This window comes from Neopelma chrysocephalum, unplaced genomic scaffold (genome assembly GCF_003984885.1).
Source record: "Neopelma chrysocephalum unplaced genomic scaffold, ASM398488v2 Primary Assembly neopelma1_25, whole genome shotgun sequence".
Classification (NCBI taxonomy): Eukaryota; Metazoa; Chordata; class Aves; order Passeriformes; family Pipridae; genus Neopelma; species Neopelma chrysocephalum.
The window spans coordinates 46777304-46795313 of NW_020897694.1; the positions used below are offsets into that span (position 1 = coordinate 46777304).

Here is an 18010-nt window from a genome sequence, read left to right on the forward strand (position 1 = left end):
GTTGTGTTGTGTAGCACCTAATGCTTCCTGGGCCATTCTGGGGCTGCTAGGGGTAATACATTCAGGATTAAGAGGGAGAGAGTGCTGGGCTCGTGTAGCAAGGTTTTGGTAGTGGCTAGGTTACAAGGGTGATCCCTGTCAGAAAAGACCAGGAGCTGACTCCATGTCAGACACAGACAGTCCTAAGATAGACCTGCCACTGTCCAAAGCTGAGACCATCACTGATGCTGGTAGTGCCTCTGTGATAACATTTTTAAGAAAGGGTAAAAAGGCTGTGCAACATCTGGAAGAGAGAGGAGTGAGAAAATGTGATAGAAACAGCCCTGCAGATGCCAAGGTCAGGGAAGAAGGAGGGGGAGAAGTGCTCCAGGCTCCAAAGCAGAGGTTCCTCCGTAGCCTGTGGTGAAAACTATGGTGATGTTGGCTGTTTCCCTACAGCTCACGGAAGACTAAAGTGAAGCAGATATCCACCTGCAGCTGTGAAAGATCCACACTGGAGCAGGTTGACATGCCCTGGAGGAAGCTGCAGCCTGCAGAGAGATGACCACACAGGAGCAAGTTTTCTCACAAGAACTGTGGCCTACACTTGAAACAGTCCACTCCTGAAGGACAGCATCTGACAGAAGGACCAATGCTGGAGCACTTGGAGAACTGCAGCCTGTGGGAAGGGCCTATGTTGGAGAAGTTCATGAAGAACTGCATTGCATGGGATGATGCCCATGTCAGAGTAGTAGAAGACCATCAGGAAGAAGGAGTGACAGAGAAGATGTGTGATGAACTGACTTAAACCCCCACTCCCCATCACCTTGCACTGCTCCATGGGGAGGAGGTTGAAGAGCTGGGAGGGAAGTTGAGCCCAAGAAGAAGAATGGAGTGGGGGACAGTTTTCTCAGATATATTTTTATTTCTCAGTGTCCTACTTTTACAATTAATTGGCAATAAATTACATTTATCTTCCCCAAGTTGAGTCTGTTTTGCCTGTAGCAGTAATTCTTGAGTGAACTCCTTGTCCTTATCTCAACTCATGAGCTTTTCATCTTATTTTCTCCCCTTACTGAGGAGGCGGAGTGAGAGTGCTCTGGCAGTTAGCCAAAGTTGTGACCACGGAGAAGACTGAAGAAAATCCTATCACTACTTTTTTATGATTAATATATAGTATATATATATATATATCTTGATAAAAAAAGTACCTGTAAGATAATCAAGGCATTCCAACAATTTCTTTTCCCTGGTAAAATCAAGTGCGAAAGTATCAAAAGTATCATTGAGATTAATTTCAGGAATTAGAACCTGGGAGGATGCAGTTGCCATGGAAACCCTGTAATGAAAAGAAAAAAATCTTTTAGCACTCAAGACACAATAACTTTCACGTCAACGTTGACCTGATCAATATGATTATCACAGTCACTGTCATTGTTTTTTTCTCAAAAAGCTTGACAAAAACTTTTACATGTATTTTATTTATGTGGTTTAAGTTAGGAGCTTGTCCTGACACTTTTATTTTTGAGAGCACAATCTCCAATAAAAACTTATTACTGAACTTTGGCCTAACATGCAGCGTCAGGGAAGATTTTAACAAAATATTAGTTAGGCAACAATATACTTTGAATTGTTCCTTCTAATGAACCGTTGAACCAAAGTAGCAATAGCACCATAATTATCTGTGTTTCAAGCAGTCCTGACAGATGCTGCATCTCTCCCAACCCTTCTTTTTCCAAGCAGTTTCTGGCTCCAGGCATTCCTTGGCAGTGCTATCCCAAGGGCTTGGTGCAGATCCCTACACCTCCTCAGCTGTTCAGCACAGCACACTGCTGTTAACTTCAAAAGGCACAGGGGGGAGATAAAACAAATAGATGTCAGCACAGTTTATTTTGAAAGGCTTTTCCCTGAAAAGCATGGGTGCATACTTGCATTTCCTCTAAAAACAAAAGGTTTTGTTGCCTACCTCATTTCAGGAGCTACATCCACATTTTCTCTGTCCTGTTTTACTAATATAAAGAGATGAACTTTCACAAGAAAACTGCCATCAGAAAGGATTTTTCAGATCCTTCAGCCTGGTATCTCAAAATGCATGTTTCTGGAGAGCTGGATTATGGATGTGTTTACAGAAAGTTCAGTTGATTTAGGCAAAGAGATTACTAAGCCTCATTAGAAACTGGTCAATTGCTTCAGTTTGGAGGTAAACAGACAACCATGCACACAATGCATGTCTGTTATCTGTCATTCATGACGTGTGTCAAATAAAAATATTTTGATTGCTTCAACTAAAATTTTCCCAAATCAGAGTGTTTTTTCTGTAGACAGAATTGAAATGGCTCTGGGACAAATGTTTACTAAGGACTATTTTTTCATATATTTTTTGTTTAGTATTTTAGGACAATACAGTTAGGAAAGTAAAAAACTGATCTGTACATCTCATTGTCTTCAGTATAGTTTTCAGAAACTGAGCTGAGGAGGGTTCCTAGTCAACAATTCTTGTTATACAGTTTTGAACATGGTTTCTCTTGCAACTGTGGTGTAGAAATTAGTTTAAAGTAGATCCTAGGACAGATTTTTTTTCTTATGGAGCCCAGTTGAAGTGCCTTTTGCCCCATGTAATTAAAGAGAAAAATTCTCTCAGCTTTTACACTTCTTTGTTTTTTTGTAAGAGCTTATTTGAACACCTCTACAAAGTACATATTTATTATGTAGACTGTATCACCAGGTCTTTTTGGACTGTCATTTGGGGCCATGCAAAGGGTGCTCTGATTACATGTGTTACACTCAGATTTTGGTGAGCTCAACAATTCGCAATTTCAGACACCATGTCACAATGTTAGGTTCAGAGGACTGAATTTCATCTTGTAATTCTTTCTGCTCTGACACTGTACTTGGTTGGAAAGGGTTTCTCTGGGATAAATGCATTTTGCGCACTGCAAATAATGTACAACCTAAATCATCAGAGTGTGTGTAATGACTTTGCTTGCATCGCTACCAGTTGTGCTTACAACAGAGAATATTATACCACAATTACTTTGAAATATGTAAATGAAGAAATGCAATGAGCATGATTTCAGGAGACTGCTTTAGCTGCTGGAGCTCAAAGCCCTGGTGAGACTGTTACATGAGCAGTTTAAAAGCGGACAAAATGTCGCTCACCACATGAGAACTAAGAATGTTACTTGTGAGGAATAATTTTTAATCTGATTTAGTCTCTTTTTCCATTTGCACTTTGTCTGTAAGCACTTGGTGCTTTTTTACCCTTGGTTTTATTCACTGCCTGAAATAATTCCCTGATTTGCAGGGCGTTCACAGCCGTCTCATTACAGACAGCAATCTGTGATAGCCAAGAATTAAGTTTGATTGGGCCCATATGTCAGCTTGTCTCATTTTTGCTCTCCCAGTGTCTCTCCTGTGACTGTATTTATGATGCAACTGTTCATGTTTTACAAGTTCAAAATGGAGCTTCTCTGACTATTCTCTGGTAGTCACTTAAAAAGCTCTGTGTCTCCGCAGGTTTCTGCTCTACTGCTGATTCTGCTGAATACTGAAAAAAGGACAGACTCCCACCTTTGGCTTTTGGTACTCATGGTAGTTTTACTACTAGCTTCAACTGGGATGCCACAATGTAGCTTGGTGACAGAATACAAATTAGGCTCTAAGTCTGAAAGACCACATATTCTCCACTGCTTTGCCTGGCCTTGCCTTTTTCGGCCTTGCCTTTTTCAGCCTTGCCTTTTTCAATTCTCTGAAACTGTAATGAGCAACCCAGTGTTGATGGCTTTGCTGAAGACTGATACAGCACACCAGAGTAAGTGGTAGACTTAAAAAAATACATAATAGGAGCAGGGAATTTCATGCTTTGGGTTCAGGGAGAATTGACTGGAGAATGTAAAGATACAATGCAAACCCAGAAATAAAAAAATAGCTGAATGAATAAGTGTACTTTTAATGGCTTTCTTCTTCATTGTTCAGAGATATTCTCCCTGGTTTTTTTTGTTTTGTTTTGTTGGTTTTTTTTTTAATATTATTGATTGATGCCAGACAGCTGATAATTCCAACAGAACATTTTTTTTCATCAAAAAATACTGCAGAAATTCAGTGGGAATATTTCAGCATTCACAGCATTGCACTGAAAATTTTCTGATAGCACAGTCCTTGTCTTGGGGTCCTTGATATATCTGACATGTTGAAAAGAAGCCAGGACCCTAAATACAATAGAAATTCCCTGTACCAAGGGACCCAACACAGTAACTGATGTAACTTCCAGACATTCAGACTGTTTAATCTCCATCTCTTCAAAGATGCAAGGTGGTTTGCTATCTGGTGAAAAATATGTATCCATTAAGACCATTACCAGTTTCTTCTAAGGAATGTACTTCCCGCCTCACTTCTTTTTCAATCTCAGAATTTTTCATGAAGTAGGAATTTCAGCCTCCAGAAACCTTTTTTTTTTTTCCAGTGTGTTTAGCACCAGACATCTGCTTGGCAACCATTCTACCTCTTTCATTTGTGCATGCTATTAACTGTTCTAAATCTTAATTTGCACCTTTTCTTGACTGCTCCTCAAAGGGGTGTTTTGATTTAGCATTACAGTAAGGTTTCTTCCCACTCTGGTACAGCACAAAGCAGTGTTTTAGGGGAGTGTGTCAGTTACTCCTCTGTCTTTGACCACATCTGTGGTGTGACAAGACTACGGAAACTATGACAACCCAGCTACCTTAAAGTGAGGTTTTTCTCTTTATCAAGAGGAATGTCTTCTTTACCTTTCAGTGATATTTTTAGCTGTCTGCAGGAAGCGAGCGTGATCATTCTCCTTCAGCGACTGCTCAGCCTGAGAGATGAGGGATGTCGAGCGCTCAATGCACTGTTTGCAGTTCGCAATCTGCTGAGCCAGTTTTCTCAACCTCACCACCTTGAGTGAAAACATAAGAAAGCAGTCACGTCTCTAAGGTGTGTATCACAATTGTATTTGCACTTCAGAGGCAAAACTTGGCAAAGGAGGAGTTAAGATGAATGACTTCGGTGACAAGAGCTTCTTTCACACAAGCTTTGTGGGGAATTCCATCCAGCCATGCAACATTTTCAGTAAGGGACAGGCACAGTCTTTCTGCCTGAATATTTTCCACATGGAAAACAACGGGAGAGAGCCAAAACAAGCACAGCTGGCCTATTTTCCAGCAGAAGGAACGTAATTTCCTGGTAATTTCTGCTTACATGATAACTAAGGGCTATTTAGATAACCATTTCCCTGAAATTATGAGATCTGTGTTAAAGACATCTTACAGATTAACTACATTTTTCCTATTACTTAGGTGAATTTCATAAAAAGAAATAATCTTAAAATATAACTTAACAGAAAAAGACTATTCGGTTCTACTAAGAAGACACACCTGACCTTCTCATTATGTGCTTTTAGTCAAACAGGGTGTTTTCTTGTTGGATATTTTTAACTGGACAAAAGCACAGTAGTGCTGGAGAGATGATTATTATTACTGAAAACATATGTGCTGGAGATAAACACAGTAGATGTGACTGTAATCATTAGCTGAAAGGTTAGGAAAGGGCACAATCAATCCTCCATTTAAAGACAATGTTGGCTAACAAAACTTCCAGGAACTAGAATAGTTCCTGAAAGGTCTGGGAGTCCTTTCCATTGTTATCACATCAGGATCATAGTTTGAACAGGAGTAAGAAATAGGAAGGAAATTAACTAATTCTGGGGTTTAGAAAGGCACATTAAGAGCCAGTTACATTCAAAATGAGGAAACTAACAACCAAGTGGATTGGCAGAAATATCCAAATTTATGATCAAGATAACATTCCCAATCTCAGGAATTAGGGCATAAACTATGAAGCTGCTGAGTTAAATTTCAAATATATTTGCATCTTAAGCATAGATGAGGGTGTCTTAGTACACCTATCTGACAACCAAAATAAGTAGGAAAATAAACTTTTTGGAAAAACTTTCCAAAAAAGATACTGGCCAAATGATTAATGTCATGTAACATTAGTATTTCTTCTAAAGATAGAAACAACAAAGCAGAGAAAATGCTGGAAATGCATAAATTTTAATAATGCTAATGATCTGACCAGCTTCTAGGATGAACTAATGCCATAATGCTTTCTCTGCCTGTGCATTTGCAGAGATTACAATTTGGTCTACACCAATCTAACTGAGAAAGGTTCATTGCAGTGTTAAGAAGCTCATCTCTTTATTAATTAAAAAGTAAACAGTGAACTGAAATAAATGTTACCTTGTGAGTTTTTTCAAAAGAAGGCATGTCATGATTTGTGACGTGTTTTTTGCTTGCTTGCTTCTTTTTTAATATCTTCTTCAAGAAGACAATGGATAATAAATTGTAAAAGGAAGAGTCTCACTCACTCCCCACCCACTTCTGCAATGGTAGGAATGAAATCTGCCCTAAAGTTATCTTATCTAGTTGATATTTGGTTTTTTTCCTGTTACAAGATCTGTGGGATTTTATAGGTTTCAGGTGATAGGTGAGATTAAGGATGAAGCTGCACCGGGTTTTCAGACTTGCGTGACTTCAAGGCTGAATCTCCAGGCTTGTAGGTACAGCAAGAACTTTATACCTGAGTGTTTTTAGCTCTGTAGCCATAACTACAGTCCTACAGAGAGATCTGTCATGCCCTACCTTCCAGAAAGGCCCCCTTAAAAGAAGATACATTGGGCAGAATTTTCTGTGGCTTTTCACATGAGTCTCTTGAACCCCTGAAATCTTTCAATATATACAACATTTGGGTCAAAGCATTCCAGATCTTCACTGGACCTCCACTTATATAACTTTTGGCTCAATGAAGCAGAACAAAGAATGGGGACAGATTCTGATATTAGCTCTACTCAAATAAATTAGGAGTCAATGTGTTGTAAATCGTCCATGCTAAATGGACATTAGAATACATCTTTGCGAGCAAAGTTTTTAAAAACAATCATGTATATAGCGCAAATCCAAATGAATGGAAAGATTGCTCCTTCATTGGCAGCACATCTGGTGTCACTGCATAGAGAAACAGAGTTGAAGCAAAAATGAAGAAGGCCATCTATTCCATTTGAAGGGAATTATGTTTTGTTAACAGCATGAGGAAATTCAGGTTCTGTCACACAGTATACAGGACCTGTTGTTTCAAACGTGTTTAAGTCAGCCCCTGCCTACAGGTTTTTCATTTCAAGTTAATTGGAATATCTTGACAGCCACATGAACCATTTAACCTGCTCTTGACTTTCTTCCTTTCCTGAGCTTTTCCCACACAAGAAGAGTTTATATCTGACTTAGTTAGGTTAGCAGTTAAAGAGTAAACACTGTGCACCTAGCAAATAAAAACATTAATTCAACCGTAATGCATTTCTGAGTTAACAGCTAGCAAAATGTGTTGAAACTTAAATATCAGAGATTTTTCCTGCTCGATACGTTTGCCACTAATAATCACTGAACCTTAGGAATTAGAGATGCACACAATTTAATTTCTTGCATGTTTTTTAATATCTTTTTTGGTAAATAAATTAAGACTTCCTATTCGCATGAATTACAATAACTGGAATAAAATCTTTATGTGATAATATTTGAATAAATAATGAAATTATCTAGAAAAAAATCATGTAGATAATTGCCAGACATGATTCCAAATGCTGTGACATTTTGTGAGTGTAAAAACTAGGGGGGAAAAACTGTCAGGCATAAAACATAGTTCAGGAATCATTAAATAGACATAATTTAATTGTGATTTACTGATTGTGACATCATGTCTGTTTTTATCCTTAAAAAACACAATTACACTTAGTAAGAGAAATGCCAAATAAACAGTTGAGGTCTAGCATACTAATTTTTCAAGTATTTCATTCTTCTTTACATGAAAGTAGCAGTAGCCCAGGACTACATAAGAACTTTTACAATTTTGAATTAATAGTACCTGCAGTCAAAAAAGCTGTAAACCCAAGGAAGCAGTATTGACCTGCTTGGGATCTAAAGAAGAAAAGTTTTACCTTTCCTTCTTTGATTTTGGTTCCAATTATTTGTCTTCTTTGCTGGATAATTTCAATGAGCTGATCACATTCTTCCATCAGTTTGGTTTCTTGGCGGGATGCATTTACCTGCAAAGAAAAAGATGATTAGCAAAACCATTTTTAACATTTTCCTTTCCCCTTTTCTAATTTGAAAATTGTAATTTCAAAAATGTTGTGTTTGGCACTTTTTTGCTCTTTCTGTGTATTATCTGTATGTTATTTTCTCCTCTCTCTCTTGTATTTTGTGAAATACTGAATTGAGTCTCAATGTCTTGTTTGCAGGAGGCAGGACTTGCAAACAGATAATCAGGTATTTCTAACCCACGTGAGAAAAGCCTGATCCTGTGAGTATTGAGTCATTACCACACATCAGTGAGAAGTGAAGTCTCTTCAGGTGGTGCTTAACACATTGCAGTTTCCAGCCATATAAAGGACTACAGTGAACACTAGTGCATTTAAGAGCACTAGTACTGGATCAGACAATCCATCTAGTGCAGTATCCCCTCTCTCACTGCTGCTAGTGCCAGGATCTGCTAGTAAAACATGTTAGGAAAAAGTCCCAACATGTATGATGACTCCCATGAATGTTTTCTCATCCTCCAACCATTTGCAGCTCAGAGTCTTCTCAAATCAGACACAATTTGTACATCATTACTAATCCTCAGAAGAATTATATTACATGGATTTATTTGGTCTCTCCTTCAACCCCTGGAAACTTTAAGTATCTGCACCATTCTACAGCAATGAGCACCACAGTTTAACTCAGAGGAAAGTGAGCAATGTCTCTTTAGAGGGATTTGAACCTCCCTCCTTCCAGTTGCATTTAATGACCCAAAGTTCTTTTACTGGAAAGAAAGTGAACTAATGATACCCATATATGTCCACATATTGGTTCCCAAAAGTTTCAAACTACCAAAGATCCAAGTGACAATACCAAGTCATGTGTCTTGACTGCCTTTATTATTCCTGCTTTGCCTCTGCAGTGAATCAGACAGAAAATAATAGATGTGCTCATGTAGTTTTCTAAAGTATAAATATATGAGCCAATGAAACTGTTTCTAATGCAAAAAAGCTCACAAAGAACATTAGCTTTCTATGGAAAAAGTTGACTTTTGTAAAAAAATAATAAGAAAACTGATAATAGAAAAGTTTTGGTTCTCAGATGAATATGTTTTTTTCTGGAGGAGATTGATTTTTTCAGTGAAAAGTCATCATTTTGTACAACAAGAAAATGTACTTCCCCTCCAGCAGTAGTATGGTTAGCTTACACATATGTGTGAAGAGTCAGAGAAAAAGGCAAAAAGGTCTAATCACATCTAGAACAAAGCAAAATTGAAAGGACTTGTTTCAGAGTTATGTTTCCATTTGCACTTTGCTAAGAGTAAAAGAGGGTAAGAAGGTAAAGCAGGCTAATTGCCCCTACAGCCATGTCACCTTTTTCACTGCGCTAGTAAGAGTCACTGGTGAACAATAACAGGCAATAGTTTCAGGTGACAAGTAACTATTGGCTATTGTTCAGTCCGATGAGCCCCTTGGTCTGCATCAGCATTCTTTTTTTTCCTTCCAACAATGTGTTTAAACACGCATTTACCTGTAAGCACATTATGGAGCTCATTAAGCTTAAGCAAATGCTTATATATCTAAATTTGGACCAGGACCAATTTTACAAATAACCTCCTTATGTGAAATACACAGTGTCCTCCAGGCAAAGAGGGGAGTTTTTGCAAAGGCTTGCTTTCATCAAGGTTTTGGATTATCCTTCTCAAACCTTCATAAAATTAAAGTTTGTTTGCACATTTTAGAAGCTTAGTTATTAATTTAGATATCAAGGTAATGAAGAGAGAACACATTTGTTTCTGGAAGGGGTCCGATGTAACTGTAAGTGCTGAAAAGATCTGCGTGTGGGAGGTGAAGATGAAGACACTTCCACCGTGCTGTTTTAGGTGCCTACCTATCTCCTTAGGTTAGCTGTTTGCTATGCCTGGTTTCTCACCACAGTCCATGAGGAGAGACAGACCTTTGAGCAACTCACCCAAAGCCTCCAGCAGTGCCAGTGTTTCTCCACTGACAGTTCAGGTAGCCTGGAAAAATTAATCAGTCAGCACTGTCCTTCCTATTGCCTCTCCTTGTTTTCCTATCACCTTGGCTGCATCATGGAACTTCCTTCAGCAGGAAACTCTGCAGGGCTGTTCTCAAAGCTGTTCAGTGCGCTGGTTTCCCCAACCCTGAGTTCATTTTCACAAGTAGACTGAAATTCCACCAAAGAGTGGGGAATCCTACACAGGCTCAGCCAGAGGCAGTGATCACATCCACTGCTTGTAGGCATAACTCCTGTGTCAATACCAAGGTCAGCTCACACCAGAGCCAACTTCAGCACTTAATTATGGTAACACTTTTGGCACTTAATTATAGTAACACTTCACGGGATTTTTGAGTAGCTTCCACTCAAAGCATTACTTCTAGCACCACTTACGTCACCAACTTGTTTTGTCAAGCAGAACTAATTAATTTTTGGGATAACTGTCATGAAACATAGAGTAACAGGAAGGTTGTCAATATTGTTTCATTTAATGCTCTGGTTGATTTGAATAACAATGTATTAATTGAATCTTAACTTAAAAAGCCTTAGACTAAGAAAAACAAAATGCTTGGGAAAAAAACCTTTGGATTTCTTATTCACTGACTGCAGAATTCTTTTTTTCTTTGAAATCTGAATAGTATACTCTTTTATAAACTTCATTTGAAGACATTTCCAACTGTATAGCTTGCACAAGCTTATTAAAAATGAAAGGAATATTCCAAAATTATATGATACGTCTGAGCTTTGTATGAAAAAAACTCAAACCCCAACATTTAATCTAGGGCTTTTCTCAAGCTGAAATACTCCTTAATCACATTTTCAGCCTACAAAACCTCTGATTCAGTAATAACTTTATAATTGAGCACATGCCTAATTTTAAGTTCACTCTATTAGCTGTGGCCCTAAAGGGACTATTTGTGAGATTACCACTGAATATTATTTACTTTTTTGTTTCCTAGGAGTCATATGTCAGACCAAAGACCCACAGGCATGGATCAGGGCTCCACTGTACAGGTGCTACAGAAATACCAGAATAAGGTTTTGCCTTCTGCTTGAGTCCTTTGATAAATAACAACCTTGACAATAACTTCCAGCTGGGGCTGGCCAAGGAATGCAAGTTCTGTCTGGTGAAAATATTTGAGGTTTTATATTCTACATTTTTCCACAGTAAAAAACAAGCCCCCTGTCCAAGGAGTTTGTTAAAAGAGACTTAGAGCTGCATTATAAAAATTTGGAGACTGTGTCACTTACTTTGTGGAGGGTCCAAATCTTACAGAGAGTAGACTTTAATCTGGGCTTCCTCCATCTGAGATGAACATTGAATGCTTAATCTGAGGTATATGTTGTCTGAGAGTTTATGCTGGACTTGGGGACATCTTTCTATAGAAAATTTCACTGACATCAATACACTTAGTTTTGGCATCAATCAATTCCTTAAAAATCCGTGAACCTAAAGCTTTGTGTTTTGTTGGTGTCATTTTTATAAATTTTTCTTCCATGCCACAAAACATTTTTAAAACGGACTCAGAGGCTTAGTTATGATTTAGCAAGAACTATGACATTGTCTACAAACAAGCAAGCAAGAATTGACTCTAGTCCTCCTGCTTTTGTGGGGAATTTATTCCTACTTCTGTAATATGCAAAGACCTCAAACAGGTTACTGAAAACAAAAACACCTTGCAAATTCGAGGTTTCTTTCCAGGTTTTCCAGACAGATGGATAGGGACTGTTGCACTTTGCCTTAGGAAGTGGTTGTAGAAAAAAAAGAAAAATAAGGATTCCTTAGATGTCTGACAGGGACCTGGAAACAACAATCCCTCCCAACTGAAAAAGGAGAGCAGGCCAGCTGTTCCCAGCTCCACAGCCTGAGAACTGTTTTGGAAGTGTTCTGCTCTCTGTAGAGGCTTCCTTGGCTTTCATCTTCAGAGACCTGAATTAAATTGCAGCTTAGGTCATAAGAAAATGAATGTAGTGGTTTCAAAGTCCCCAGCAGATGTTTGGGAAATCACAGCACTACAGCATGGCTAAAGATTCGAGATTACAGTGGAGCTTCTATGGTTAATTCAAAGGCAAACAGAATCAGAGGGCTAAATTCATACCCACAAAAACTTCATCAACTAATATACTGAAGAAAAGGATTTTTTTTTAGTGTCTCAGCAGAATTTTCCTTGCAGGAATAAAACTCTCACTCTGAGATTCCTTATGGGTGAGGCAATACTGTCCACAAGTGGAAATCCTCATGTGTCTTTATGGCAAATAATCTCTAAATGACAAGCAAAATAAGACACCCTAAATTAGAGGTGGCCTGCTTTTTTAAGACTACACTGACTGGGACAAATTCATCAAAACCAGAGCAATTTTTATTTACTACTCCTGCACTGATTATGCAAAGTGGAAGAAAGTAGGTGGTAGAAACAGCCTCATCTTTGGAAACCGAAGTATGCATTTGAGTTTCAGCTTCAAGATATAAAAATAACCTCAATTCCTCAAAAAATAATTTCTTTGTAGCTGCAGGTAAAGAAGAGGTATGAATTTTTCTTTATGCATTTGAGTTGATAGTTATAGAATGACTGTATACTCACAAGAAAACAAAAACATCAGAAAAGCAAATGGTATAATTCCAATCAACAACTGTACATCATTGTCACATACTTCTCTCCAGATTTGAGCCTAAATTCATTCTTTCACCAAACTCAGAAATTGGGATAAAAAAAATCTAAAGTGATTACATATAATGGCTGGTACCTGTTTATCTAGGAAAACTTTCTTCATTGTCATGTAGATGTGGAACACATTTTCTTGGATTAGAGTCCCTAGATGAATTAAAGGATTATACTCCTCTAAAGAGAGAGGTCTATTTTTCTCCATGTTGTAAAGGGAATAACTTTTCTTCATAGATCCACAATACATTGAAGTAATATTTTAACATTGTCCATGTTTCATTTATTTAATTAATAGAGATACAAAGGATAATGATTAATGCATATTTATGAAAAAGTTTCTTCTCTTTCTTTTTATGGATGGCTAGGCTGAATGAGGGTCATGGATTCAAACTTCCTTCATTCCATATCCCTGTTTGATATTATGGATTATTCAATTTAGTCTTCTGTAGAGCATAAGAAACTCTTGGAATATAACTTTTTCAGATTTTATCTAGTCTCTATGTAAATCTGATTTTATCTATTATGACAAACTGAGCCTTTGGAAATACATGGCATTACTCAGCTTGCCATCTGAACGGATCTTTGACAAATCCTTTATTTTGAAATGGTGCAAAAGAAAAAGAAATGGTCATCTTCCACTTCAAGTGTGCCAGAGGCTTTGTTTTTGTTTGCATTCCACATCTATCTCTAACTAGGAGACCTGTGTTTAGAGGCAGTCTCAGAGCAGGTTAAACAAAGGTCAGTGCAAAAATATGCAAACTTACCCTGGCTACTTAGGAATTGTATGAATGGAGAATCGATTAGGCCAGGATAGCTTAACCACTTTGGGTCAGGCAGATAAGACTATCTGCCCCAATCTTGACTAAAAGTAAACCCTTTTTAGAAGACTGAAATACTCACATTACTAACTAAAATATTATTTTAAAGTTTTTTGTCTCACTATGTTTTGAAACACATTGTTGAGAAACTAACCAGCAAGATACCTAGCAGTCCTCTAGTGACATTTCCAATCTAATCATAAACCAAAACTGAACTGGAAGTTTCACGGAGGAAAAAAAAAACCCAAACCAACTAATTGTTTTTATACTAATCCCATTAAATATATAAAAAAATCTTAAATTCAGATGATCTGGAAAGTTCTCATAAAGGTCTACTCCAGAGATGATTATGCTGATATCTGTAAATGCCATCGACTACGCTTGCTTCAATGAAACAAATATTGTTTTTACAAAACACAAATGCAGCATCATGTTGGAACTATAGCTGACATTTCTCAGGACAGGAAAGCACAATGGAGAAAGGCATTTATTGCGAGACAAACCATGGTCTCACAACTTGCAAAGGTCTTCCCCATTTTATTTCCTTCTTCAGAAGTCGGTGCAGCCACATGGGGCAATGTCTGGGTTGAGCTCACCTGGCTGATGTGGATGTTGCACAGACACAAGGGCAGCAGGTAGAGAAACACAATGGCGAGGGCAGAAACAGAGGTGGGGAGGCTTTTGACATCAATGAGTCTTAAGACCAGATTAAGCTGTTTGTGAAACTAAGCCCTAGGAGGATGTGGGTTTTTAAAGATGCAGGAAAAAGGTCATATTATTAATTTATTTTCATGCATTATTTTTGCCCTTTATGTTAGTCCTTTCTTTGAATCTGAACAATGAAAATACTTTTAAATTGAACAACATTTATTCATTAATTTAATTTTTTACTTTGTTTTCCCTGCTAAAATTAAACTTTTGTTCCATGCTGAGCAAAATATTCCACTTGGTACACCATTTCATTTAGGATAGAAAAGCAAAAACTATAAAATAATTAATGCAATTCAAAGGACTGCCCACCCTTTAATGAAGATGAAACCAGTGCCCTTGTAACTAATACAGTACTTAAAACTCTCATCCAGGATCCAGAATCTTTAGCCTTGTGTTTAACATACTCACAAGAGAAACAATACCTTTGTCCTCCTTGTTGCTCTAATTCCTGTTTAGCTATTTATGTTAGGCAGAAAAAGGAAGAACTCATGAGTATTTTGTTACCATAAAGATAAATGTCTCGGAGACAGAAGGTTCCAGAAATTGACAACATTTTGACTATCAAGTTACAATCTCTGAACGCAGGCCCAAAATATTACTTGCTGCATTAGTTAACCAGTGGTTAAGAGAGATCTAAGCCCCATTTACTAGTCTAAGGACAAAGTTTTGCAAGAATATCAGTTTAACAAAAACCTGAACACATACGCATGTATGGATGCGAGACAAAGAGAGAGATGGAGCGAATGGGAACTGCTCACCTTCACAGGCAGTGGCAAGCACTGCTGTTAGTTTATATACAATTTGTGTGACACCTAACTGTACTTATTACTTCAATTTACAGATGGTACAAAATGGTTGTAGGTGCAATAACGTATTCCAGCAGGTGCCTAATCTGTACATAAAATGTATGCATAAGTCCTTCAGATCCATGTATATATAGAACCCATTATACTTTTAATTAGTAATTTGTGAAATCAATTTAATAATTCTTTAGGGAAATAGTATTTGACTACTAGGCTAAGGCTTACTAGGCATGCAACTTAGGACATCCTTGAATGAATATTCTGTATCGCCATATGTCATGCAGCATGTTTTGTTAGTTTTTATTTCCGAAGTTTCCCTTTTCTAATGCTATATAAATTTAAGACTCTGACTAAAGCTTACCTGAGATTTCCATAGAATTAAATCAACTTTTATGAGAGTGGAATTTAATGTAGAATGAAAGTAATTAGAAATTAAAAGGAGATCATGCCATATATTTCATCAAAATAATGTTAATAGAGAAAGTGTCTCTTGTACCTTCTCTCATTAGAAGGAAAAAAAAATGCTGTGAACTTCTCCCTAGGGTTTTATGCACATCATGAAGTTTGCTAATTAGTCTCTTATTGAGAGTGAGAACTCCCAATTTCCTTTAAGTCATATTTTTCTATTTCAGAAATCAAAAAATGTCATTTACTTTTAGCACTTAAACATAGTAAATAAATGTAGGTGCTGAACAAGCATTTTCACAAAAATGGAAGATACTGGGGCAAAAGAAAAAGAAAATTTCAGTGGAGCTACTTTCCAAGTTATCTGCCAAGTTATCACATGCATTTCACAGTGATGGTAAGCACTTATCTAACCCATTGGTCCTGTTCTAAAAAGAGTCCCCAGCAAAGTAGATTCCTTATTCCAAACTAGTAATGGCCACCTTTGTATGACTGAAGGCCATTTGCTGCAGTTCAGTCACCAGATTTTACATACAGTTTTTCCAACTAAATTTACCTATTGAGAACTTCTCAGTTTACTTGAGTTTTGGCTAAAATAATCCCAAATCTCAAGGAACGAGTACCATAAAAAATAGTGAAAACAGGATACTCATTGCTTTTTATTGTCACAAAGACTCTTTATTTTTCGAGTGTCCTTAGGGAACCATGTTGACAGATGAGTTTTGATTTTGCTGTCCCTCAAGTAACAGAAGTGCTGTATGTATCTCATACACAAGCTGATGTAGACATTTTGCTACAAAATTTGAAGGAGCAGTCTCATAGCTTAAGTCTTACCAGAAAGTTGAATTTCCATTATTTATAATGTTACCATTTGGCTCATCTCTTTTTGATCAGTCATACATAAAAATCGCCACAGCAGGAAATTTCAGGTGCTGCCACCTTCATCACTTTTGCAGTACTGCTGTTACACTGATTTAAATATATCAAATATGTATGAGTGTTGAGCATCTGTGCCAGTGAAATAAAGGGTCTTTCAATATACTACTTTTTATGCAGGTGATTATATAACACCCCTTGACACAAACAAAACCAGTTTTTGTCTGGGAACTTTATGCTGAGACTTAGCCTGCAGCAGATCTTTAGAAGTGAGCTAGAAACTGAGCATTTCCACTACATACAGAAAGGAAAGGATGCAGCAATTTGATGGTTACACAGAGGAAAATGCCTTCTCTTCTTTATGAAAGCAAAAATTCTTTTGCAGTGGTGTCCAGAATTTGCTTCCTATGATGTTTGGTGAATTGAAAACAAAACAGAACAAACAGAAAGAGTGAGATACAGATGTTATAAAGCTGTCTACAAGCAAAACCTATTTCCTTTCCCCTCCCCCTAGATAATTGCTCTAATTTTTCCTCAAGCTGAGTTCAGATTATGTTTCTGCCTAACAGATGAGAAGCTTCATGACATTGACTGTATAACAGACATTTAATCATATATTTCCTAGAAGAGATGAGAAAAAAATCCAGAAACAAAACTCAAATTGCTTAGAAAAGAAGCAACCGACATAAGAGGCTGATGTTAAAATTTTTTGTTTATGTCAATGAATGTCATGATCTGAAAAATCTCTGCAGGAACCTCACACATTCATAGAATAGAAATTATGACAAAGAAGCAAATTTGCTGTGACATACCACTTTGTCAGCCAGAGAAACCTGCGACACTAAAACCAAGGGGAGAACCTAAACATTTGCGGCATTATATCCTTCCCTGATTCAAGTGGTTAAATCTGGAGCTGCGTACAGCTGGAAGAGGCACAGGCAATCAGAGCAGGGTGCAGGCCCCAGCTCCTTGTATGTGGCAGGGAGGGTGGCAGTGCTGCATCACTCACAGGCAGGGGATGTGTGCTAAAGGCCTCACTGGGGCCACTTCAGCACACAGCAGGAGAAAGGGAAACCTGGCAGTGGGTTGGTATGACCACAGGAATGCCACCACCCAGGGATTAACCTATCTTGCCATATCCTAAACCCATCAATCCCCATTTTACAACAGCGTTTTTGGAAGACTTGTCCAAGGCTCCTGCACAAAAGTGAAAGGTAAAATTATCCAAGACAGTTTTAAATGTTCTTTAAAAAGTTTTCTACAGATACTATGAGATGTGTGAATGCTGCAGACTAGGAATACAAACAAATATATATCTGAGTTGTGGCCATTTCCATTCAATTTTCTCAGTCTGTAGAGAAAGCTATAATTTATCCCGTGAAACAGTTTATCATTTTATGCAGTCAAGACTGCTGCCCCTGGGGAGGCAGCTACAGCTGGCTTCCCTACAGAGAGTAGGGAGCAGACCTGCCTCAGCAGGGCCAACCCAGAGAACTGCCCTGAGTGAGGGAGTACTCTGCAGAAAGCAGCCTGGCCAAACCCAGGAGAGTGTAGACCTGCCATTGTCTCCTAGGAAGGAAAACAAAAACTTTCCTGATTAACAGCCTTTGGGATTTCTGAAAAACCAAGAATTGACAGGCAGGATTACA

The 18010-nt window shown here is 37.8% G+C and overlaps 1 protein-coding gene across 3 annotated transcripts in view; it reads right to left on the reverse strand.

Annotated features, from left to right (window-relative positions):
* Positions 1–18010, reverse strand: part of MID1 (midline 1) — a 242841-nt gene that overhangs the window by 21463 nt on the left and 203368 nt on the right. For all 3 annotated transcript variants that reach the window (XM_027675158.1, XM_027675157.1, XM_027675159.1), the window contains exons 4-6: positions 7985–8092; positions 4746–4894; positions 1191–1318 (exon numbers count right to left, since the gene is read on the reverse strand). In XM_027675158.1, the coding sequence (XP_027530959.1) occupies positions 1191–1318; positions 4746–4894; positions 7985–8092 (385 nt within the window). The remainder of the gene's footprint in view (positions 1–1190; positions 1319–4745; positions 4895–7984; positions 8093–18010) is intronic.